The sequence below is a fragment of the Oncorhynchus clarkii genome, chromosome 1, assembly GCF_045791955.1.
Source record: "Oncorhynchus clarkii lewisi isolate Uvic-CL-2024 chromosome 1, UVic_Ocla_1.0, whole genome shotgun sequence".
NCBI lineage: Eukaryota > Metazoa > Chordata > Actinopteri > Salmoniformes > Salmonidae > Oncorhynchus > Oncorhynchus clarkii.
The window spans coordinates 53,406,452-53,433,642 of NC_092147.1; the positions used below are offsets into that span (position 1 = coordinate 53,406,452).

Here is a 27,191-nt window from a genome sequence, read left to right on the forward strand (position 1 = left end):
AATAACACTGAGGATGGAGAGATAAGGGAGAAAAGGATTTGGGCAGAGAGAGATATTGGAGCTGCCTCCCAGCAAAAACACTAACAGTAAGGAGAAAGGGATGAGATGAAGGGAGGGAGAAAGAGATGAGGGAGATGAGGGAGAGAAAGATCAGAGCTGCCTATCTGCTAAAACATCAGGAGAGAAAACATACACTGGAGGAAGAGAAAGATGGGGATGCAGACTGACGTTTCATCACAAGCCAACCTTCACCATATATGACGGTCTCCTGCTTTCTGATTAATATTTCAGCTCTGATCAGACTGTGGTCTGTGTGTCTAATGCCATTTGATGAAATACAAAGATAATCCTGTAGTTATGAGTACAACAAATGTGTGCGTGTCTCTTTATGTGAGGATCTATGTATCTTTGTATGCGTTTACATAAGTGCCTGTCTTCATTGGTGCATGTGTGTGTAAGCATGCGTGCATCCATCGTAGGTGAGGGAACATGTGGGAAGTGCAGAATGAGCAGTGAGCAAGGAGAGAGAGGATCCCAGAGGAATTATGCAGCGGAGAGTCTCAGCATCCGATACAATATCTACCATGGTATGACTAAGTGATCCAGATGTGATGGGGGATATAAACGCAATTGAACAAATCGAGAGAGATGGGTCAATGGACCCAATACCACGCCAACATGAAGAAAATGCAATCATTCAGTGCATTGCGCCGCAATAAGCACGTAATTAAGAAACCGTTTCATTCTGAACAGAACCACTTTTTTTGTTTCGTTCCACTGTTCCGACCAGCAAACTAAAGTTCTGAACTAGTTCGAATCCAAACAAAACTACCTATTTATATAGTTACTTTCTGTTCCTTTTTTAACTTATGAAAAACTGTTTTTTACATTTAGCTCATTAAATTACATCACCATTCAGTGCAGATAGAGCAGGCAAGCTAGTTTGTTTTACATGCGTGATGGACAGATGGCGCAAGATGCCACAGAAATGTTGTGGTGGCAGAGAGCGAGATAGAGTTGAAGAGGAGGCTTGAAGTAATGAGCATCTTGTTATGACATGCATTATACACTAGGTATACAAAATATTAGGACACCTAATATTGAGTTGCACCCCCCACCCCCTTTTGCCCTCAGAACGGCCTCAATTCGTCAGGCATGGACTCTAAGGTGTCGAAAGCTGTCTGGATGTCCTTTGGGTGGTGGACCATTCTTGATACACACAGGAAACTGTTGAACGTGAAAAATCCAGCAGCGTTGCAGTTCTGACAAAAAACTTTGCGCCTGGCACCTCCTACCATACCCCTTTCAAAGGGATTTAACAAATCCATTTCTTAATTGTCTCAAGGCTTAAAAATCCCCTTCTACACTGATTGAAGTGGATTTAACAAGTGACATCAATAAGAGATCATAGCTTTCACCTGGTCAGTCCATGTCATGGAAGGAGTATGTGTTCTTAGGTTCGTATGAATTAGGTTCGTAGAATTATACCTACAGTGGTTCCTCCTTTAAAAGTTGCGAGCTTGCACCGTGGGACTTAGAGGTACCCAGCGTAACGGCTTCATTGCTCCAGACCACCACAAGGGGGAGTTAGAAAACTCATTATGCATTTGAGTCCCAAGGTTTTTATATGACCAATCATATCGAGTGGTTCCAATGACGAATTTGACGCGAGCCACCCGATCCTGGTGGCTTTCTTCAACAAACATGGCTGACAAAACATTACAGTGGAACAAAATGTAAGTAGTTATAACATCATAACGAGTCAAGCAAAACATGTACAATTGAGAGGAATATGTTAGCTAGTGTAGAGAAACGTTTGTGCATATTTTTTTGTCATAAAGTTAATTTACAAAAATCGTTATTTAGCAAGTTATCTGACTAGCTAACATTAGCCAGCTAGCTAGCTAGTGTTATGACAGGAGAATGCATTTGTAATTTGTGTTTAATGTTTTAGGGACTCCTGAGAAAACCAGCAAATCAGCTATCATAGTTGTTGTATCAACTTCAAGTCTGAATGGCATTAATGAAGCCTATGGATAGAGTAGAATATATTAACTTTACTGTGCCATGGAAGTCCTATATACATGTACTGCAGTTATTACCACACGTGAGATCCCCACATTGTAGCCTGTACATTGAATATATTCACTGATCATGAACTCTCTCTTGCAAATAAAGGTGCGGTTCAGGTATGAATCTGAGACATTCTTTTCAGGCATATCAAACTCCATTATTTGAATGATGCTGTGTCTGCATGTATGTATTACAATTATACACTTCAACAGTGTTTACTACTCCTGCTCCTGGGACATCAATGATTACACATTGTAACTATGCAATACACTAGAAACATGATTGATTTGTAATTCATATATACAGAAAAAAAACAATGCATATCTAACTCCCTTCATCTGCATTAATCTGAGGACACAGGATAGTATTGCAATGAGATACTTAATTTCAACTAGTGGAGAATGTGAAACATTTATTGAAAGACGTTCATTAGCCAGGTGTTATAAAAACATAATACATGCATTATAATATTATAATATAAATACAAGTTCAATCTGTACTTCAATGAACATATGGTGTGCATTATTAAACAAGGAAGAAAGACGAGGTGGGGAGAGAGGTGTGGAAGACAAAGGGAAAGTGGTAAGACCAGCGGTAGACAGCATCCGATTAATGAATTACAGTGCTACCCTAATATTCTCTCAGTTCATCACAATCACGGTGTCTTCTAACCTTCGGGCCAACTGGGGGCCCAAATCTTAAGAGCCTGTCGAGGTGCCGATGATGGGACAGGCTTCCTCTCTCACATCAAAACATACCTGCAGACGAGAGACAGATGGATAGAGAGAGATTATGATTAAGCCTTGTTTTTTCTATTCTAACACGGTCAGTCATGATAATCATCAGGAGGTGAAATTCAAAACTAACTTTGGATCATTAACTCTGGAACTACTACATCTCTATCTGTATTTCAATGTAAAGCATATCTTTAATAACACTTCCTGTTGACCCGACCAAGTGTCCTCTCACCTATGATCATGCTATGCCATCTGTGTCAGCCAGTTCAGATGCATGAGGGGTTCTACAAAACAGCAGATATAACCTAGAGGATTTAGGGAGAAGGGGGAGAGGGATGAAGTGAAGAAGAGAGACTGATTGTGTGTGTATGGTCTCACCTGGTGTCCACACTAAGTGGCTAAAGAGTACTTTATGCTGAAAAACAGACACAAAACCAGCCCCGTCGCGGACATCGACGTCTTGCTCCCAGACAAATTAAACAACTTCTTTGCTCGCTTTGGGGACAATACAGTGTCACTGACACAGCCTGCTACCAATGCCAACGTGGCCAACGTGAGGAAAACATTTAAATGTGTAAACCCTTGCAAGGCTATCGGCCCAGATGGCAACCCTAGCCACATTTACAGAGCATGCGCAGACCAGCTGGCTGGTGTGTTTACGGACATATCAATCAAACCCTCCCACAGTCTGTTGTCCCCACATGCTTCAAGATGGCCACCATTGTTCCTGTTCCCAAGAAAGTGAAGGTAACTGAACTAAATGTCTATCGCCCCATTGCACTCATTTCTGTCATCATGAAGTGCTTTGTCATGCACAAAGTAGATGTCCTAACCGACTTGCCAAAACTATATTTGTGAAATTTGTGGAGTGGGTGAAAAATGAGTTTTAATGACTCCAACCTAAGTGTATGTAAACTTCCAACTGTATATGTACATATTCTATTCATCCCTTTATATTTGTGTGTATTAGGTAGTTGTGAATTTTTTTGAATACTTTTTAGATATTACTGCATAGAAGCACAAGCATTTCACTACACTCTCCTTAACCTCTGCTAACCATGTGCATGTGACCAATAAAATTTGATTTGAGAATATAATGTCAATAGAAGGTACTGCATGTGAAGCAGACACCTATCGGGGTGTACCTAAAACATTTAAATATAGAGGGCACTTGGTTATTGCAAGGCTAACTCCCAGGGAAATCATGACTTGGCAGCAACAGATAGTCCAGTGAAAACGGCTGTGTTTATGTGGTGTAAATCTGAAAATCAGCAGCTGACATCTTAAAGGTTTTTTAATTAAGGCATGTGAGACAGGTTCCATGTACAACAAGACAGGCAGAGATGGAGAAAAAGAACACAGAACAGTTTAATTACCTCTGGTTATGGACACTTTTGCCAGCAATGAAGCTTCCACTGCCTTTTCCTCGGGCAGTGAACATCTGGGAATATCTACATTTTTGACCCCTTGATCAGCTTGCTCTCTGAAAGTAAAGAAAATAGCTTAATTTTTGTAGATATGAAAACAATAACTGAGATATGACCGTTCAATCTAAAGCAGCAGATGTCATTTTCAGGATACGTCAATACAGCACAGAAATGTTAACATCAGACTGGTATTGTGGTTGTTCATTAGGTGATGGGAAATATGCAATGATACCTGCACCATCTACACGCTGTAAAGACTCCCTAACTCTTCGTGACAGACGGTGTTCTTTCATCCTTCAGTAAAAAAAAAGCTTACCATTACTGTCATGAAATAGAATTATATATCGACTATGAAACAAATATGACATGGCCTGCTTATGAGTTGCCATGAAAGAAAGTTAGATTAATTATGCTGAAAATGACGAGAACAGGCGTTCATAGCTAAATGCTTTTGGTTAGCTTGAGAATAATAATTGCATGATTTATCATTATACGGTATGTATGTATGTATGTATGTATGTATGTATGTACAGTATGTATGTATGTATGTATGTATGTATGTATGTATGTATGTATGTATGTATGTATGTATGTAGTAGAATGTTATGAACCTACACTGAATCGGAAGAGCTAACTACTAGCTATGTAAAAGTTGTACGGAAGAACGCCCAGTGCTGCTTACCTGAGATGCCATCATCACAGTCCTTCGGTGGTGTCCGCTATGACTTCCTTTGTGTTTGAAAAAAGTTGCTTTTTGATTGAAAATAAAACGTTTTGCTCTCGACAAAAAGACACAAATGTACCTCCATAGCATATAACAATTTGCCTGTGAATAATCACACCTTCATACAAACGTGCTACTGTATGTAGAATTATTGACGCACAAACAAAAATATTCTGCCAGCACACCCACAAGCGAGCCCCTCAGGCGCAGAATGATGACGTGTGGAAGAGGGAAAGGAATGAGATGGGAACAACAACAATTTGCTGCAAGTTGGGGAAGGGGGCTAATAGCTGAACAATAGACTATTTAATCTTTACTAAAGAATAGTCTAATAGCCGAGCTAGGTGTGAAACCCCCCCTCCTATCACAGACCAGATTTGCCCTAACGACCAAGGGGTAGCTTGCTACTCAATGTAATAAAGTTATAACTTTTCAAATATGTTACCTTACATGTTATGTTGGCTGACAATTTGTTAGCTACGCTGTCCTTACAAACCACATAACATATCATTACAGCAGTATGTACCGGTATGTTAGCTAGCTACCTAACGTTAGTAGTTAAAAATCAAACTTGACAGTATATTAACTACAGGCTAACTACCCAATGTTTATTGACTTGATTATTTACGTCATTCTGAGCTTATCTAAATTCACTCTGGCTATCTTCACCAATTTCAGAGCACTCTCGTCTGAGTGTACCAGAGCGTGGAGATTTTTCCCTCTCTCCAGAGCGCAGAATAATTAATTTACAAGCGTTCAACACCCGTTGAATATGGCCGTGTCAGCAAACGTAATTAAAAGCGTAATTAAATTGTTTCCAGCAGCACAGTTAGTCACCAACTCTCTGGTTAACACGAACACAGCTTAACCAGCTCTGCTAGGGTGAGTAAAATGGTCAGTGGTCTCATGTGTGTCTGGGAGTAGCTAGCAAGCTAGCCAACGTTAGCTTGGGTGCTTGACTGCCGTTGTAAGGCCAGAACGCTCAAATCAACCCTACTCCTCGGCCCGAACGTCCAGTGTGCGTTCTGAGAACAAAACGGTCTGAATTTACAAACTGACAATATGACAATGCTCTGAATTTATGAGCGCAAGGTGTTCCGTTGTATGACTTTTAAAGGAGGAACCACTGTAGGAGCAGCGGCTTCTATAGAGGAACTTTGAATGTCCTTTGAGTTAGCTAGCTAAAAAGCTTGTGTGTGCAGAGCGGAACCAGAATTAATAACACATCTTACCATTTTTGTAGTTAATAAATCCAACATAAAATATGATAACTTCGCCTATATTTTCCGTAAGCATTGCAAAATGTATCTATTCTTCTCTAGTGTATTTTTTTTTTTGCCCCATCTTCTGAATCACACTTGTACAGTAGCCAAATATTTGGAGGGGGAGGGGCAGGTAGTCTAAACAAGAAAATACAACGATTTTCAGCTTGCAAGGAGACACTGGAATACGTTTCTGAGTAACAGAATGATGGATTTGCATGGGCACTACGTTGCGTTCTGTTGTGGGACTAGAAAAAATGCCTGGAACGTCAAATAATATTGTTAACCGGTTCCCAAGCTTTTAAAATAAGGACTAAAATAATAGTCAAGATTCAGCATGTAAATTAGCTAGAAAGATGTGTCAGCATTGAGTAATTGATCTCTGGTCGCCTCCCAGTTAGGGGGAGTGAGGGGCTCTACAGCAGAGTAGAGAACTCAATCGCTGATTGAAAACGGTTTTCTGCCCCTCCCAAAAGATATAATACGTAGACAATTGGCCCTTTTTCTGGGACTTACCCACAAACAGGACCAAGCCTGGCCTGTGATTGACTCTATCCTAGCTGAGGGGGTACTCTCATATCTCTCAACATCGACAGAGCTCTAACTCCTCTAGCACCACAATGAGATAGGGTGCAGCCTAGTCAGCAGGCTGTTAACCACCCTGCCAGCTTAGTGGAGTCTGCCAGTGTAATAAGCTCAGCTATCCCCATTGAGACCGTGTCTGTGCCTTGATCTAGGTTGGGCAAAACTAAACATGGCAGTGTTCACTGGAATAAAGACCTCCATTCCTGTCATTATTGAACGAGATTGTGATAATATCTCACATCTCAAAATAGGGCTACTTAATGTTAGATCCCTCACTTCCAAGGCAGTCACAGTCAATTAACTACACTACCGGTCAAACATTTTACAACACCTACTCACTCAAGTATTTTCATTATTTTTTACAGTGGACAGTGAAGACATCAAAACTATGAAATAACATACAGATTCATGTATTAACCAAAAGAGTGTTAAACAAGTCAAAATGTATTTTTTATTTGAGATTCTTCAAATAGCCACCATTTGCCTTGATGACAACTGCACACTCTTGGCATTCTCTCAACCAGCTTCACCTGGAATGCTTTTCCAACAGTCGTGAAGGAGTTCCCACGTATGCTGAGCACTTGTTGGCTGCTTTCCTTCACTCCACAGTCCGACTCATCCCAAACTCTCTCAATTTGGTTGAGGTCGGTTGATTGTGGAGACCAGGTCATCTGATGCAGCACTGCATCACTCTCCTTCTTGGTCAAATAGCCATTACACAACCTGGAGGTGTGTTGGGTCATTGTCCTGTTGAAAAACAAATGATAGTCCCACTAAGCACAAACCAGATGAAATGGCCTATTTGCTGTAGAATGCTGTGGTAGCCATGATGGTTAAGTGTACCTTGAATTCTAAATAAGTCGCAGACAGTGTCACCAGCAAAGCACCCCCACACCATAATACCTCCTCTTCATGCTTTACGGTGGGAAATACACATGCGGAGATCATCCGTTCGCCCATACCCCTCGGAACCAAAAATCTTACATTTGGACTCCAGACGAAAAGGACAGATTTCCACCGGTCTAATGTCCACTGTTTGTGTTTCTTGGCCCAAGCAAGTCTCTTGTTCTTATTGGTGTCCTTTAGTAATGGTTTCTTTGCAGCAATTTGATCATGAAGGCCTGATTCACACAGTCTCCTCTGAGCAGTTGACGTTGAGATGTGTCTGTTACTTGAACTCTGTGAAGCATTTATTTGGGCTGCAATTTCTGAGGCTCGTAACACTAATGAACGTATCCTCTGCAGCAGAGGTAACTCTGGGTCTTCCTTTTCTGTGGTGGTCCTCATGAGACCCAGTATCATCATAGTGCTTGATGCTTTTTGCGACTGCACTTGAATAAACTTAAGTTCTTGAAATATTCCGTATTGACTGACCTACATGTCTTAAAGTAATTATGGATTGTCGTTTCTCTTTGCTTATTTGAGCTGTTCTTGCCATAATATGTATGTTACGGATACAAGTATCCTGTGTGTGTATCCTGTGTGTGTGTGTGTGTGTGTGTGTTATTCTTTTCTGTCCTTCTCCCCTCACAGGTGGAAATAATCAGTCCCCAATCAATCAGAAGACACACCTCCTCCTGTTTCCTACCCAATCACAGTTCATTTCCCTTGGTTTAAAAACCCTGTCAGTTGTTTGCTCTGGAGCTCAATCTCTCTGTAAATGCCATATGTTTGTAGATCTCGCTGGTTCACTCGCTCCTACTATGTCTCTATCTCGCTTTATGTATTGAGCACTCTTGTTTGAGCACTCTTGTTTGAGCACCTCCATATTGCTTTGTCCTCACCTGTGAGTATTGTTTTTGTTATGGTGTTTGATGGTGGGATAAGGGGGAACCAAGACAAGTCGCCCATGGGCATACACTACCCGTAGGTAAACTTTGTTAAAAACTAGTTAGAACTGGGCGGACCACCCACTGTATTTTTGGTTAGTTAGTTAGCTGTTGTTGAAATAGGCTAGTTTAGCTTAGGGGTGTTTTTGGACGCTTATAGTTTCTTTCCTTGGGTCCAGCAGAGATAGCTTATCTCCAAGCCATTTGCTAATGTTAGTAAGCTCTGTGCGAAGTATGCTCTTCAATATAGTTTTATTTTTGTGAGACACCAGAAGTGTAGAGTCATCTGCATAAAGAAAAAGACAGCAAGAACAAGCATCTTTCATATACTTAATATACAATAAAAACAGCAGGGGCCCAAGCATGCTCCCCTGCAGAACGCCACTACTCATTGGTTTTGACTGAGACAGTGAACCATTAACCTCTACTACTTGCTCCCTTCCTGATAAATAGGACTTTACCCAGCCTAGAGGGATACTGCTTATCCCCAGTGCCTCCAGTTTGGAAATTAGGAGATAGGCCTTTGATACAGTTAACCACTTTGGTAGGTCAAGCAGTACCATTCCACACAGATTTCCCTCATCAATCTTTTTCCTGATGAAGTCAGTCAAGTATGTTTTTCTAAAACCTGACTGAAAATCATACATTAGACCCTGTTTGTTAACATATTCATACATTTGCTCATGTACAATTCTCTCCAGGATCTTTGATGTTACACAGACGATAGATACAGGCCTATAACTCCCAGGGTCAGACGTTATCCCCTTCTTATACAGAAATATAACTTTAGCTTGTTCCATGTCCCTGGGAAAGGTGCCTTGTTCAAGAGAGATTAACAATGAGCATAATACAAGGGCCAATTTGCTCAGCAGAATCTATAAGAAACCTTGCGGGAATATTATCAAGGCCTGTGGCTTTGGAGCATTTAAGCTCTGCCAGCATACTGACTATTTTGGCTGTTGCAACCTTTGCAAAACAAAAAGAGTTTGGCGGAACTCCTAACTCTACATAATACTTCTTGACTTGTTTGCTTTCATACAATCCAGAACTGATGGGCAGCTTGCTGACCAGCTTGCTGGCAACAAAAGTAAAAAAAAAAAAAAAGATTTTAAAAGAGTTGAATTCATTGGCAACCTGCTTTTTCATATACCATCTCCCCTTTGATGTTCAGTCCAATACTGTTTAGGTTGTTTTTGGTAGTACTACTACAGCCTAGTTCTTTAAATGATTTTCAAAGCTTTAAGGTCATTTTAGTTTTCAATTATTGTCTCAGCAAATTAACCCCTCTTAGCTTCATCATCCATGAGAAGGCAGATATCCAGCCAGACAATCTCCAGATCAGCGTTTAAATCCGATCTGACTTTAAAAGCTGTCTGATCTTACAAATGCACATATTCCCCCACTGTTCCGATTCCAATCCTTCCTGACAGAGTAATTACCTAACTCAATTTCTGAGTCACAAACAGATGAATCCAACCATGTCTCAGTAAAACATAAGACACCCACCTCTAATTTGCAAACAAACAGGCGTATCTCATCGATCTTCGGTAGTAGGCTTCGGACGTTAAGGTGCACAAAATGTAAGCCTTTCTTCCCAAAGACCTCATTGAATTCCCGATCAACTTGTAACTCGCCTCCCCCTGCGCTGCCATCTTCCCAGTGCCCTGCCTCCGGTGGCCTCTGTCGCCATGGAGCACCCCTCCCCAGGTGCCACTCCATCGTCCTCACCGTGTCCCCCGTCACTCACCTCTGGTTGCCTCCACTCTACTGTGGACCCCCCCCTCCTCTGGTGCACTCTCCACCCTCGGTAAGTCCTCTGGTCCCACTCCACCTTCAGTGCTCTCACACCCCGTGGATACAGCACACTGACAGCAACGGTAAGCTTCATTGACCCCTTGCCCAAAGCTAGAATCGCTGCATTTTAAATGAATCCACTGCACGCATTCAAAACATACCAAAGCTTTGTTGTTACTCTTTATCCACCGTTCGCAAGAGGAGCATGGGTGCATAGGCCGTTTGATGGAGTTTGTGATAAAGTGAGGTCCAGGGCATTGATGGATATCACCCGATAAGAGAAGGCATAGAGTTATTATAAGAGCTCCACCATTAATTTGCGATTTCAGACTGGATGACCGTTTTGGTTTGTGCCAAGGTGCTATGAAAGTTTGGTATATAACATTCCTTCCAAATACAAAGTGCTGGATGCCATCAAAAGTGTTTGCATGACTGGGAAGTTGCTGAGAATTTACTATTTTCATGTAAATTGCAGATGCAGTTATTTCCAGTAACATTTAAAACAAACAATGTAAAAGTGCTGCCACCATGCCGAACTTGCCGGTCGCCATCTTTTTTTTTTTTTTAGTGGCTCCCGTATTCACCATTCTAGATGTGGAGATGGCAGAGTTAAACTTCACTTGAGTACGGTTCATAAATAAACTATTAATCCACTTGATCAGTAGAGAGTTAACACCAAAGTTGACCAGTTTATGCACAAGTAACGCATCATCAACACCCTTGGAGGCACAGCAGGAAAATTGGTTTGAGTCTAATTGGGATGAGAGACCAGAGAGAAGTTGATTTTTAATTATTTTTTCAAAACACTGCATTAGGTATAGATGTCATGGCTACAGGGCATAAATCATTTTTCTTTTGGTCTGTTTTTAGGTATTGCAACAATTAGCAACTTCTTCCATAAGTCTGGAATCATCCCACTGTTCAGTGACAGCTGGAACAGCTTCTGGAACGGTAATGTGAGCTGGTCTGAGCATGCCTGAAGTGCCTTGCTGCTGACGCCATCTGGACCATATGATTTTCGTGGGGTTGAATGTTTTGCTTGAAGTCATTCACAGAGATCTGTATATCAACAGCTGCTATGCTGTCTATATACTGTCGAAGGCCACTTTCTGCTGCGATGTAAATTCACACTTCAAACCTACAATAGAAACTGTTCAAATCACTTGCAAAAGCAAGGTCATTAGACAGTCATACAATGTCTCTGATTTGTAGCCTGTGATGGTTTGTAGCTGCCTTGCACTCCTTGATTTTGCTTTAAAGTCGCCTCTGAATATTTTCTTCCCTCTTTACTGCCACATGATTTAAAAACACCATTTTCTGTTTGAGAAGCTCTTAATTCACGAGTTTCCCGTGGTTTAATATTGGGAAAGATGTTGACTTTCTTTTTTGGGAATAAAGAGATCCTCACAGAAACGGTAACTCAGAGACGATATCCGCTGCCTCTTCCAGGTCATCCGCGCTGTACGTCAGGGTCGCCCGCTCAGTGGACTCAAAACAGTCCTGAATCTCCACCTTTTTATCCTTCTAAATGTTCAGATAGCTTGCACATGCTAATTTCTCCCATGATCAGCGTTACTGCTTCAGGTGACTCTCAGCCTTGGATACAAGGTCATGAATTAAGTCGGCAGCTATTTTGGTGTCAGCGGAGGGGGCTATGTAAACAGTAGTCGGACTTGATTTATTGTTCCGTATGCCAGGTCTCAGACAGATCAAGCAGGATTGTCGGTACTCGAGGTATTGGGAACAAGCACATAGCTCATCAGTCTTATTCCTTATACTTTGTACATCACCATGTATAATAGATGAAAGAGGTGTTCTGAAGGGCTGTTTTTTTATCCGAATTCTGAATTCCTCTTCTACTGCCACGTTTCCTTGGTTTAGAAGCCTTTCCTTGGGAACATGTTCATTGTATTGATGGTGATATTCCATTGCAGCGTAGACTTGCAGCAAAGGGTCAGAGATTGGGCAGGACATCGCTTGTGCATGATATTTGCAGTTGTGGCTCGCTGTATCCATTGAAGGTTAGGTCGACAGCTTGTTTGGTGCGTTTTACACAAATACTGATTAAAACTAACAGCTAAAGTACTGCTATTTGCCTCATTATCTGTCCAATTTAATACCACTAAAAAGTTGGTTGAGGTAGATTGCAACTTTAAAACAAAAAAACACGAGGACAAATGACTGTCGCTGCAAGAACAGATGCCTCAACAAGTGATGAACAAACCGTGAGCCACGGTTCATAACCTTGATGTGAGTGGCCTGACTGAAATTGCTCAAGCCTGATACATTTACTGTGGTAAACGAGGCCTCTCCTCCTGTTTACAACAGTGACTAGAGGTGCTGCTAACATTTACGACAGCAAATTACAATAGTAAAAAAAAGACTTGTCTTTTGAGCTTTTAGTCAGGATCTTGATGCAGCCTACTCAATCACTTTGTATAGCTACTGTTTACAGACATCCTGAGCAGTATACAGTCTTCCTCACTGAGTTCCCTAAATGCCTATCGGACCTTGTGGTCATAGCAGATAATTCACATTTTTGATTACTTTAATATTCACATGGAAAAGTCCAGACTCACTCCAAAAAGGCTTTCGGAGCCATCATCGACAAAGTGAGTTTTGTCAAACACGTCCCCGGACCTACGCATTGCCACAGTCATACCCTAGATAATTTTGCCCCATGGAATAAATATTGTGGATCTGTTTTTCCTCATAATCCTGGACTAATCGGAACACCATTTTACATTTGCAATCCCAACAATTAATCTGCTCAGACCCCAACCAAGGATTATCAAAAGCTGTGCTATACATTTTCAGATAACAATGATTCCTTGATGCTCTTCAAGACTCCCTCCACCGACCCAAGGACGTCGGAGTACAAAAATCGAGGAACTAAATTTAACCTTGCGTAATACCCTAGATTCTGTCACACCCCTAAAAACCAAAACACTTTGTCACAAAAGATTTGCTCCCGGGTATACAGAAAATACCTGAGCCTTGAAGCAAGCTTCCAAAAAATTGGGACGGAAATGTCGATCCACCAAACTGGAAGTCTTTCGATTACCTTGCAGACGGTACCATGCAACATCGAAGAGCCCTCACTGCTGCTCGATCAACATATTTTTCTAACCTAATTGAGAATTAGAAGAATCCCCCAAAAATGTGATGCTGTTGCAAAGCTAAATAAAAAGCAGCATTCCCCAAGAGAGGATGGCTTTCACTTCAGCAGTGATAAATTCATAAACTTTATAAATATGATCATTAGAAAGCAAATTAGACTCCTCTTTGAATCTGTGCATTTCTCCAAAGCTGTTGTCCTGAGTCTGCACATAACTTCCAGGACCTAGGATCAATGGAGACAAGTTGTTGAATCCTGTGTCATGACACACTCATGAAAACAGTCATGGCCTCAACCTTTCAACTGCATACTGGACCCTATTCCAACTAAACTACTGAAGAATCTACTTCCTGTGCTTGGCCCTCCTATGTTGAACATAATAAACGTATCTCTATCCTCCGGATGTGTACCAAATGCACTAAAAGTGGCTGTAATAAAGCCTCTACTGGAAAAAGCCAAACCCCTAAAAATAAAAAATTGCTCTCAATTTTTTGGGGAAAAGGCTGTTGCGTAGCAACTCACTGCAACTCATCTACAAATGATGTATATGAAATGATTTAGTCTGGTTTTAGACCCCATCATAGTACCGAGAATGCACTCATGAAGGTGGTAAATTACCTTTTAATGCATCAGACAAAGTCTCTATCTGTCCTCGTGCTCCTAGACCTTAGTGGTGCTATTGACATCATCGATTACCACATTCTTTTTGGAGAGATCGGAAACCCTAATTGGCCTACACGGACAAGTTCTTGCCTATTTTAGATCTTATGTGTCAGAAAGATATCGGGTTGTCTCTGTGGAGGGTTTGTACTCTGACAAATCAATTGTATGTTTCGGTGTTCCTCAAGGCTCCATTTTAGGACCAATATTGTTTTCATTATATATTCTACCTTTTGGTGATGTCATTTGGAAACACAACGTCAACTTCGTTGCTATGCGGATGACACACAGCTGTACATTTAGTTGAAACACGGCGAAGCCCCAAAATTGCCTAACCTGCAAGCCTGTGTTTCAGACAAAGTGGATGGCGGCAAATGTTTACTTTTAAAAACTCAGAACTACCATCTCTGTTTTGTCTGAGTACCAAGAAAAAAAAAGAGCTCTGATGTTTGATCTGACAATTCATCTTGATGGTTGTACAGTCTCAAGTAAAACTGTAAAGAACCTCGGTGTTACTCTGGGCCCTGATCTCTTTTGACAAACATCAAGAATATTTAAAGGACAGCTTTTCTCCTTCATAACATTGCAAAAATCAGAAGCTTGTCCAAAAATTATGCAGAAAAGAAACTACTAATTTTTACATCGCTACAGTGGCTTCTTTAAGTCTTTACTGAAGACTCATCTCTTCAGTAGGTCCTATGATTGAGTGAGGTCTCTGCCTGGCCGGCTCCCCTCTCTCCACTGTGAATCTCTGCCTATGACCATATTATGGCTTACTAATGCTCTTCCATTCCTTCCCGAGTAGGGGTGAGTCACTGATGTGATTTTCCCGTCTGGTTTTGCGCCCCATCAGGCTTGTGCGGTGGAGATCTTCGTGGGCTATACTCAGCCTCGTCTCAGGGTAGTAATTTGGTGGTCTGTTGATATCCCTTTAGTGGTGTGGGCTTTGTTTTGGCAAAGTGGGTGGGGTTATATCCTGCTTGGTTGGCCTAGTTTCCTGTTCTGTTTCCTGAACTGGTTCCAACCCCTGCATGGAACTATAGCTCATTTTAAAAAGGTCCTGCACAGTCATCCTATTTCCATGTAAAAATAACCTTTGGGTGATGTTTTGGTCATTCAATCTTTTTACACTATTAAAATGATCAGAATTTAAGAAATTGTACCTTCTCTCATCTCTAACTTTCAGGAAGCCTGAAATATTCAGAACTCGCCTTGAGTGAGAGCTCTTTGAAACACCCTTGTGGTCATTGCCAGGTAACAAGGTAAACAATGGCCACGTCGTTGATAAGGTAAACAATGGACAGCATGTCCAAAATAAACCAAGCCTAAATAAAATGCCTTATCCCATTTTCTCTGAAAATTGCACTCATGGTCAACAGAGTTGATTATGGACTGTTGGATTTCAGACAAACAGCAGCAATACACAATTGTTTTGTAACTAATTACAGAATACAGTTCACTGATAAACTTCTTCACAATAATGAGTAAAGCCCGAGTCACCCTAAACATAAGGGAATGTACATGGAAACAGCATGCAATAAGTGTACTGGACAATGTATTAGTGCCTCTGCATTAGCATTATAAATTACTATGTTCATAATGGTATGTATTGATCAGGCACTTATTTGATCTTTTAGAATAGGTCAGCATAGCCAAGATATTGATCAACATGAATGCTCGTGAGAAATCATGGTGAGACAATTTGACATAAAATAAACAATAATTAGAACCATAAGCCGTGCACAGGACCCATTGATTCATACATTTAACACATCTCTCGTCCGAATGCTTGAAAAAAAACAATACAAAGTAACAAAATATCATATAATGTAAAAGTTAAATAAATAGGCTTTAAGAAATGCAAACAACTACAGAGATTGATAGGGGAGTGGGAAAGGAGGGAGACCCATGTACTCTGCTTCAAACAAGCAGGCCTCAGTCAACCAGTTGGCGGCTTCAGTCACCCCCAAGACTGAAGCGGGAAACAAATACAGCTATGGCCTCCTTGTTAGGCTCTCACACTGGGCAGACAGGAGTCCTGGGATGGAGAGCAAGCACAGCTTTCCCTCATAGTGCTGGATAAAGGGTGACCTCATTGAAGAGGAGATCCAGGATCCTGTCTAAGTAGCCTGTAATGTTATTGAAAGGGGAAATGTTTTACCCCCAGGTGGGTGCAGTGGTCTAAGGCACTGCGCCACCAGAGATCCTGGGTTCGAGCCCAGGCTCTGTCGCAGCCGGCCGCGACCTGGAGGCCCATGGGGCAGTGCACAATTGGCCCAGCGTCGTCCGGGTTAGGGAGGGTTTGGCCGGCAGGGATATCCTGGTCTCATCGCGCACTAGCGACTCCTGTGGCGGGCCGGGTGCAGTGACCAGGTGTACGGTGTTTCCTCCGACATATTGGTGCGGCTGGCTTCCGGGTTGGATATGCATTGTGTCAAGAAGCAGTGCGGCTAGGTTGGGTTTTGTTTCGGAGGACGCATGGCTCTTGACCTTCGCTTCTCCCGAGTCTGTACGGGAGTTGCAGCAATGAGACAAGACTAACTACTACCAATTGAGGAGAAAAAAAGGGTAAGAAAAGGAAAATGTTTGTTAAATGGGTTGTGAATTTAATTCTCAACATATAAAATGCTGGTCCCATGTTTCATGACCTGAAATAAAATGTCCCAGAAATGTTGCATAAACACAAAGCTTATTTCTCTAAAATGTTGTGCACAAATTTGTTTACATCCCTGTTAGTAAGCATTTATCCTTTGCCAAGATAATCCATCCACCTGACAGGTATAGCACATCAACAAGCTGATTAAACAGCATGGTCATTACACAGGTGCACCTTGTGCTGGGGACAATAAAAGGCCACTCTAAAATGTGTTTTTTCACACAACACAATGTCTCAAGTTGAGGGAGCGTGCAATTGGCATGCTGCCTGCTGGAATGTCCTCCAGAGTGGTTGCCAGAGAATGTAATATTAATTTCTCTACCATAAGCCACCTCCCATTGTTTTAGAGAATTTGGGAGTACATCCAACCGGCCTCACGACCGCAGACCACATGTAACCACGCCAGCCCAGAAACTCCACATCCGGCTTCTTCACCTGAGGGATCGTCTGAGACCAGCCACCCGATGAAATGTGGGTTTACACTACCGAATAATTTCTGCACAAAATGTCAAACTGTCTCAGGGAGCTCATCTGATTGCTTGTTGTCCTCACCATGGTCTTGACTTGTTCGGTGTCGTAACTGACTTCAGTGGGCAAATGCTCACCTTTGATGACCATCTAAATTCTGGTTTCAACTGTGCCGGGTGTATGGCGTCATGTGGGCGAGCGGTTGGCTGATGTCAACGTTGTGAACAGACTGCCCCATGGTGATGGTGGGGTTATGGTATGGGCAGGTAGAAGCTACAGACAATGAACACAATTGCATTTTATCGATGCCAATTTGAATCCACAGAGATGCCTTGACGAGATCTATTGTCGTGCCATTTATCCGCTGCCATCTCCTCATGTATCAGTATGATAATGCACAGTCCCATATCGCAAAGATCTGTACGCAATGCCTTGAAATTGAAAATGTCCTAGTTCTTCCATGGCCTGCATACTCCCCAGACATGTCACCCATTGAGCGTGTTTGGGATGCTCTGGATCAACATGTACGACAGCGTGTTCCAGTTCTCCCCAATATCCAGCAACAACATTCCACAGGCCACAATCAACAGCCTGATCAACTCTATGCAAAGGAAATGTGAATTGGTGGTCACACCAGATACTGAATGGTTTTCTGATCCATGCCCCTACTTTTTTTTAAAGATCTTTTACAAACAGATGGATATGTTTTTTCCAGTCATGTGAAATCCATAGACCGGGCCTAATTTATTTCAATGTACTGATTATCTTATATGAACTGTAACTCTTTGAAATTGTTGCATTTATTTTTGTTCAGTGTATTTATTGTTACGATGCTATCAATTCATTGATTTAGTGATCTACTAATTCTATAATGTGTTTTCTTGTGTTTTTGAAGTACTCAATTTGAAATATGCAATATTTGGTGGGGCACTTTTTGTGAAACTTCTCAATGTTCGTGTGCCTGAAATGCTCAATTGATGCAGATTTTAAATTAATAACTAACTATGATTTACAGCATCTTGGGTCTGTCTTCACAGCATATTCCCCCTTCTTTGCCTTTGGGAAAGCTGCTTTTTGTCTCACAGCATTCCTGCTGCGGTGGTAGCCTGGGAAGCTGTGCAGACAGTAGATTTTGAATTTCTGAAAATGTCTATCATTACTGCTGGAAAATGAACAAATAATAACCCCCCTCCTAATCATCATGATTAGCCCCAATGACAAGCCACATCAACTGTAAAACAGCAACCTACACAATGGAATGGCAACATGTGCTTTTCAGGGGTAAATTACAAAAAACAACTCCTTTTGTGGACAATATTCCTTCATGCCAGCAGTGTGTTGCCAGTTCTCTGACTCAATGTAGGGGGTTTAGGGATGGAACAAAAAAGTGGCTCAGGTGTGTCACAGAAAATATAACGTCCAAGCAACAACCGCCAGATTATCTAACTTTAGCACCCCGATCCCCCAAAAATGCGGTATCAGACTCATCCAACTCTGATACTCACGTTATGGTCAGCGCTTGCAAGATTCACTGTCAACGATGGTACAGCATCCGTCTTCAGGATTAGCTTCCTGGTAAGACCCATCGAATGTTCTCTCCAACTGATCAAGCAACTACGCTAAAAATGTGCATTGCACATGTGACATGATCGTAATTTTCGGTTCAGCCTGTCCACCCGAAATGAAAAGCAGCCACTGCTGTCGGATATTTTCATTCTACGGAAAGCAGTGTAGCGTTCAATTTACACTATGGCATCCAGTCACAGTCACACAACAGATGAAAGTCTACCACTATCTTCGGTTGTACGTTCTCCTTGAGCTAGCTACACTAACACACACACACAATCTCCATAGACAAACATTGGCAGTAAAATGGCCTTACTGAAGAGCTCAGTGACTTTCAACTTGGCAACGTCATAGGATGCCACCTTTCCAACAAGTCAGTAAGTCATTTCTGCCCTGCTAGAGCTTCCCTGGTCAAATGTAAGTGCTGTTATTGTGAAGTGGACACATTTAGGAGCAACAGCGGCTCAGCTGCGAAGTGGAAGGCCACACAAGCTCACAGAACGGGAGTGCCTAGGCGCGTAAAAAGTCTGTCCTCAGTTGCAAAACTCACTACTGAGTTCCAAACTGCCTCTGGAAGCAAAGTCAGCACAATAACTGTTTGTCGGGAGCTTCATGAAATGGGTTTCCTTGGACGAGCAGCCGCACACAAGCCTAAGATCAGCCAACTCTTGGCATTGCGCATGGCGGAGTGGTGTAAAGCTTGCCACCATTGGACTCTGGAGCAGTGGCCACTCGTTCTCTGGAGTGATGAATCATGCTTCACATTCTGGCAGTCGAAAGGAAGAATCTGAGTTTGGCGGATGCCAGGAGAATGCTACCTGCCCGAATGCATAGTGCCAACTAAAGTTTGGTGGAGGCGGAATAATGGTATGGGGCTGTTTTTCATGGTTCGGTCGAGGTCCCTTAGTTCCAGTGAAGGAAAATCTTAACGCTACAGCATACAATGACATTCTAGACGATTCTGTGCTTCCAACTGTGTGGCAACAGTTTGGGGAAAGGCCTTTCCTGTTAGAGCATGACAGTGCTCCGATGCAATAACAAGGTCCATACAGAAATGGTTTGTTGAGATCTGTGTGGAAAATGTTGACAGAGCCCTGACCCCAACCCCATTGAACAACTTTGGGATGAATTGGAACGCCAACCGCAAGCCATGCCTAATCACCCAACATCAGTGTCCAACCTCACTAATGCTCTTGTGGCTGAATGGGAGCAAGTCTCCCGCAGCAATGTTCCAACATCTAGTGGAAAGACTTGCCAGAAGATTGGCGGCTGTTATAGCAGCAAAGGGGGGACCAACTCCATATTAATGCCTATGATTTTGGAATGTAAAGGTCGACAAGCAAGTGTCCACATGCTTTGGCTTTGTTGACAAAAAGTAAGGCGTAAGCGCACATGATGATGATTTTAAGGTGGTATATAGTTAAATTAGTAAAGATAAGACTAATTACATTGCATAAAGTCAGAAGTAAATCTTTGGTAATGCCTGCCTCCTGAATCCAAGTGTTTGACACGGGCGGAGGGGACCAGTAACTTCATGATCAAACTTTATCAATGTACCAGCTACAGTCAATGTTCATACTTGGGTCACCCTACTTTGAACTGCTTAGATCAAAATATCATCCAATTTGATGAAAAACATGATTTTTACTATTCGGGACCTTTAACAAATGCGTCATGAATAATTGTTACTTTTACAGCAATGTGTGTCAGTTTGAATGAGCTGTTATGTTGCAATTAAGAGAATTCTATCCACACTACTTTTTAGGAATTAAATCATGGTAGAATCTCCCTCTAGTCAATGCTTGCACAATGTCAACGATTGATCCACCGTGATGGAGAAGGAGCTAGTGCACACTTTTACTGTATTATTATACTGTACAATTATACTGACCTTTGACCTATGCACCTCTCCATCGTCATCCTCTCCTCCAACCCCAAGTATCTTCCTGGTCTTCAGCCGGCTCACCAGGTCTGACTGACTGTGTTTCTTCATCAAAGGAGGATGGGGCTTAGAAGCCATGGTACACTAACCTGGGTAGAGTGGGAGAGAGTTTTAACACACATTTTAGCACTTAAGGGGATAATACAGAGCTTGCATGGTCCTTCGATTCAGAACAATCATGAAAAAGATCAACAAGAAAGAGGGGCAAGAGTGAGAAATTTAGGGGAGAGAGAGTGAAGGGGGTGCACAGATGAAGCAGGAAGAGAGAGATGAGGGCAGAGAGAGGAAAGAGGGATAGAGAGACTAAGAGAGTGAGAGTGTTCAGAAAACCTTGTAATGTCATTCCCCTGCCTTTAGATATCAGACAAAAATACAACCATACTGTACCAATAACACTAAAGTATCTTATGCAACACCAGCATTATGTAAGATAGGACAGATAGACAAGCAACCATAGGGTAACCTACAGTAGAGCCCATACAATACAGTATCTCTATTCTGCAGATACAGGTAGTACTCAACACTGTATCGATGACAAATAGTCTTTGAAATCTTTCAAATAGGTTGAGCATTTGCTTTACCCTGCCTGGAGTGCCAGATGGGTGGGGTTTGGACTTTTTGTGACTATTATATTGATTTCTTTGCAACAGGCAAGCTCAATTAAATCAATGTTATTTGTCACATGCGCTGAATACAACAGGTGCAGACCTTAATGTGAAATTACATACAGTACAAGCCCTTAACCAACATTGCAGTTCAAGAAATAGAGCTAAGAAAATATTTACTAAATACACTAAAGCAAAAAAATGTAATAAAAGCAACACAGAATAACAATAACGAGGCTATATACACAAGGGTACCGGTACCGAGTTAATGTGCAGGGGTACAGGTTAGTTGAGGTACATAGGTAGGGGGTAAAGTATTTGTACATGTAGGTAGGGGTAAAGTGACTAGGAATAGATAATAAATGGCGAGTAGCAGCAGTGTAAAAACAGGGGGGTGGCATTTGATTAATTGTTCAGCAATCTTATGGCTTGGGGGTGGAAGCTGTTGAGGAGCCTTTGGAATTAGACTTGACGCTACCAGGCGGCGACGCAACCGATGCTCTCGATGGTGCAGCTGTAGAACATTTTGAGGATCTGGGGACCCATGCCAAATCTTTTCAGTCTCCTGAGGGGTGTTGTTATGTCCTCTTCACAACTGTCTTGGTGTGTTTGGACCATGATAGTTTGTTGGGGATGTGGATACCAAGGAACTTGAAACTCGACCGCTCCACTACTGTTGCGTCGTCAGCAAATGTAATGATGGTGTTGGAGTCGTGCTTGGCCACACAATCGTGGGTGAACAGGGAGTACAGGAGGGAACTAAGCATGCACCCCTGAAGGGCCACAGTGTTGAGGATCAGCATGTGCTGTTGCCTACCTTACCTGGTGGCGGCTCGTCAGGAAGTATTTGAACACACACACACACACACACACACCTTGAAGTGGAGCCGTCTGTCATTCTCTCTGGAGGCAGAAGTGTCTGTCTAGATCAATTAGGTTCCACTGTCAACATGGGATGGGATTAACAACTCCACATTGAATACTACATGGAGATGAATTACTGCCACAACACATTTGGTGAGTAGGCCTAGGCTGAATGATTCTGATGACAATAAACTTGTCTTTAACAAACTAAAGTATTTGCATAATTTCACTGTCTTTGTTTACGGGGATTTTTTGCCTAGTCTAACCAATTCTAAATGGCAAAAGCAGTTCACAAGGTACCCTAAGCGGAAAATAGACAGGACGCATTTATTCCAAAACTGCAGCTCATTGTTGGAACACATTTTCCTACTTCAGTCAACCATTGCATTTTGAATGTGATAAAACTATGTAGCTTGTGTATCCCGTCAGTTAGATACATTTATTTCTGTAGGCCTAACGGGAGCTTGTGTGCAAACTCAGCACGCGTGTGCAGAGGGAGTGGTTGGAGCGCAATTGAGTGAGTGAGACATGGACGGGAAAGGGAATTTAGGGAGAACTGTGATGGTTGGCTTGGTTTCTTTTTTGTTGTGCCCTTCAAATGCACATGTACAAATGGAACATGAGTCCAAGCAAATGAACGTGGTCTTCAAGACACTTTTATCTCTGGTTAAAGAAAGTTTTGACGTCCATTCAATTACTCATGCCCATCCCTAGTTCAGAGAGAGTCCTAATGTGGATTAGTGTGAAATATAGGTAAAAGGTGAGATTCACATCATTCTTACATGAACATGACTCTTGTTCAACACGTTGGCGAACTAAATAAATAAATTGGTCATCCATAAATCACCTTTTATAATCTGTATCATATCACACCTCACTCACTAATCCACATTGTGCCGGCAGCAACAAAGGCTCGGCACTTCTGCCTACCGGTCTGGATATCTGTCCATTATGAGGACCCCTCGATGCAGAGAATAAGGACTATGGATGGCTGGCTGGCTGTTTGTCTGCCTGCCTCCTTGTCAGTCGTCTATCCATAAGGACCATTGATGAGAGGAACAGGACATGCTGTAGGGATCCTATTGATCAGGGCTAATGAATAGAGCTAGAGGTCCAACTGAGGCCCGAATGGAACCAGGCTATTATAAGAACAGAGCAATGAAGGGGGATCAGACTCCGTGTCACCCTCCAGACCAACGCTTTGGGATGACAGAGACAAGTGTGACCCTCCAAACCAACATTGTGACAGAGACAACATTGTCACCCTCCAGACAAGCAATCTGGGTCTCCCTGCTGCCATTTGTCTATAAGAATAAATTGTTTCAGACAGACAAAGAAAATGAACAACAAGAGAGGGAAATTAATGTTCTCTTCCTCTTAAAGTAATGATTTCCCGACAGGAAATTACGAGAAAAAAAAACGAACTCTTGGCTTGGCACATGAAGAGGATCCATTTGCTATTGAAGAACATATAAAGCAAAGCATTGTGAGTGATACAGAGGGGCTTCATTTGTCCAATTGAAAGTGTATCAACACAAATATCTGTAAGTGAAAGCAAAAAAACGTTTGATTCATTCATAAGCCAAATTGCCCAGCTGAGGTTTATTACAGGGAGAGAAACGAAAGAGTGCGAGAGGGACAGCAGCCTCTGGTAAGACACGGGGCGGCGGCCTATGCATTTATGTGAACAACAGCTGATGCACGATATCTAAGGAAGTCTCAAGGCTTTGCTCGCCTAAGGTAGAGTATCTCATGATAAGCTGTAGACCACACGATCTACCTAGAGAGTTTTGATCTGTTTTTTTCGTAGCTGTCTACATTCCACAACAGAGCGAAGTTGGCACTAAAACCGCACTAAATGAGCTGTATTCCGCAATAAGCGGAAAACAGCTCAACCAGAGGCGGCGCTCATAGTGACCGGTGACTTTAATACAGGGAAACTTAAATCAGGTTTACCTAATTTCTATCAGCATGTTAAATGTGCAGCCAGAGGGAACAAAATTCTAGTCCACCTTTACTCCACACATTTGGAAAATCTGACCATAACTCTGATTCCTGCTCAGATCATCAAGCCACTGCCTGTTCACCCCTCTATAATCCAGAAGGCGAGGTCAGTACAGGTGCATCAAAACTGGGACCAAGAGACTGAAAAACAGCTTCTACCTAAAGGCCATCAGACTGTTAACCCTTCTGCGTGTAGGTGGCAGTATTTTCATTTTTGGCTAAAAAACGTACCCATTTGAAACTGCCTATTTCTCAGCCCCAGAAACTAGAATATGCATATAATTGTCAGATTAGGATAGAAAACACTCTAAAGTTTCCAAAACTGTAAAACTATTGTCTGTGAGTATAACAGAACTGATATTGCAGGCGAAAACCTGAGGAAAATCCAATCAGGAAGTGCCTCTTATTTTGAAACCTCTCTGTTCCTATGCATGCCTATCCTCCCTTTAAAGGGATATCAACCAGATTCCTTTTTATATGGCTTCCCTAAAGGTGTCAGTCTTTAGACATAGTTTCAGGCTTTTATTTTGAAAATTGAGCATGAAAGATCACATTGCGTAAGTGGATAGGTGGGGGCTCTCAGAGTGAATTTTGCGCTACTGAGTAAAGCGGCCATTGTTTCTCCCAGTGTTTTTGAAAAACCTACACACCCGTTTGATATATTATCGACTATATATTTTAAAAACAACCTGAGGATTGATTATAAAAAACGTTTGACATGTTTCTGTGGACATTATGGATATTATTTGGAATATACGTCTTCGTTGTCGTGACGGCTCTTTCCTGTGGATTTCTGAACATAACGCGACAAATAAACTGAGGTATTTTGGGTATAAAAATAATCTTTATGGAACAACATGAACATTTGTTGTGTAACTGGGAGTCTCGTGAGTGAAAACATCTGAAGATCAAAGGTAAACTATTAATTTGATTGCTTTTAGTGACCTAGCTACTTAATGCTTAATCTACATGTTATGCTATCGATAAACTTAAACGCTTTGATTGCTTTCGCTGTAAAGCATAATTTCATAATCTGAGATGACAGGTGGACTAACAAAAGGCTAAACTGTGTTTTGCAATATTGCACTTGTGATTTCATGAATATTAATATTTTTTTGTAATATTATTTGACTGTTGCGCTATGCTATTCAGCGGTTGCTGACGAAAATGATCCAACTAAAGGGATGGGTAGCGTCAAGGAGTTAAACAGCCATCACTAACATTGAGTGTGCTTCTGCCAACATACTGACTCAATCTCTAGCCACTTTAATAATTAAACATTGGATGTAATACATGTATCACAAGTCACTTTAAACTATACACCCTTGGGGCAGCAGGGTAGCCTAGTGGTTAAGAGCGTTGGACTAGTAACCGGAAGGTTGCAAGTTCAAATCCCAGAGCTGACAAGGTACAAATGTCGTTCTGCCCCCGAACAGGCAGTTAACCCACTGTTCCTAGGCTGTCATTGAAAATAAGAATTTGTTCTTAACTGACTTGCCTAGTTAAATAAAGATATTTTTATTTTACAAGGTTTACATAACCTACACAACTCATCTCAAATGTATATACTGTAATACCATCTACTGCGTCTTGCCTATGCTGTTTAGCCATCACTCATCCATATACACTGCTCAAAAAAATAAAGGGAACACTAAAATAACACATCCTAGATCTGAAAGAATGAAATATTCTTATTAAATACTTGCCTGTATGACCTCCCTACAATGCCTGGGCATGCTCCTGATGAGGTGGCGGATGGTCTCCTGAGGGATCTCCTCCCAGACCTGGACTACAGCATCCGCCAACTCCTGGACAGTCTGTGGTGCAACGTGGCGTTGGTGGATGGAGCGAGACATGATGTCCCAGATGTGCTCAATTGGATTCAGGTCTGGGGAACGGGCGGGCCAGTCCATAGCATCAATGCCTTCCTCTTGCAGGAACTGCTGACACACTCCAGCCAAATGAGGTCTAGCATTGTCTTGCGTTAGGAGGAACCCAGGGCCAACCGCACCAGCATATGGTCTCACAAGGGGTCTGAGGATCTCATCTCGGTACCTAATGGCAGTCAGGCTACCTCTGGTGAGCACATGGAGGGCTGTGCGGCCCCCCAAAGAAATACCACCCCACTGACCCACCGCCAAACCGGTCATGCTGCAGGCAGCAGAACATTCTCCACGGCGTCTCCAGACTGTCACGTCTGTCACATGTGCTCAGTGTGAACCTGCTTTCATCTGTGAAGAGCACAGGGCGCCAGTGGCGAATTTACCAATCTTGGTGTTCTTTGGCAAATGCCAAACGTCCTGCACAGTGTAAGCACAACCCTCACCTGTGGACGTCGGGGCCTCATACCACCCTCATTGAGTCTATTTCTGACCGTTTGAGCAGACACATGCACATTTGTGGCCTGCTGGAGGTCATTTTGCAGGGCTCTGGCAGGGCTTTGGCAGTGCAGAACTCTATACCAGGTGGTGTCAGAGGATGGCCCTAAAAATTGTCAGACTCCAGCCACCCTAGTCATAGACTGTTCTCTCTGCTACCGCACAGCAAGCAGTACCGGAGCACCAAGTCTATGTCCAAGAGAGGCTTCTAAACAGCTTCCTACCCCAAGCCATTAGACTCCTGAACAGCTAATCAAATGGCTACCCAGACTATTTGCAACCCTCCCCCCTCCCACCACACTGCTGCTACTCTGTTATTATCTATGCATTGCCACTTTAATAACCCTACCTGCATGTACATAATTACCTTGAAGCCAGTGCCTCCGCACAGACTCTGTACCGGTACCCCCTATATATAGCCCCGCTATTGTTATTTACTGCTGCTCTTTAATTATTATTATTTTCTTTGTTTTAAAGGGTATTTTCTTAAAACTGCATT

The 27,191-nt window shown here is 42.2% G+C and overlaps 1 protein-coding gene across 1 annotated transcript in view; it reads right to left on the reverse strand.

The window, feature by feature from the left end:
* The window catches only part of LOC139416587 (tumor protein p53-inducible protein 11-like), a 121,229-nt gene that overhangs the window by 51,208 nt on the left and 42,830 nt on the right, over positions 1 to 27,191 (reverse strand). Inside the window, exon 2 of the mRNA XM_071165432.1 lies at positions 20,791 to 20,930. Coding sequence (XP_071021533.1) covers positions 20,791 to 20,919 — 129 coding nt within the window. The 5' untranslated portion in view covers positions 20,920 to 20,930. The remainder of the gene's footprint in view (positions 1 to 20,790; positions 20,931 to 27,191) is intronic.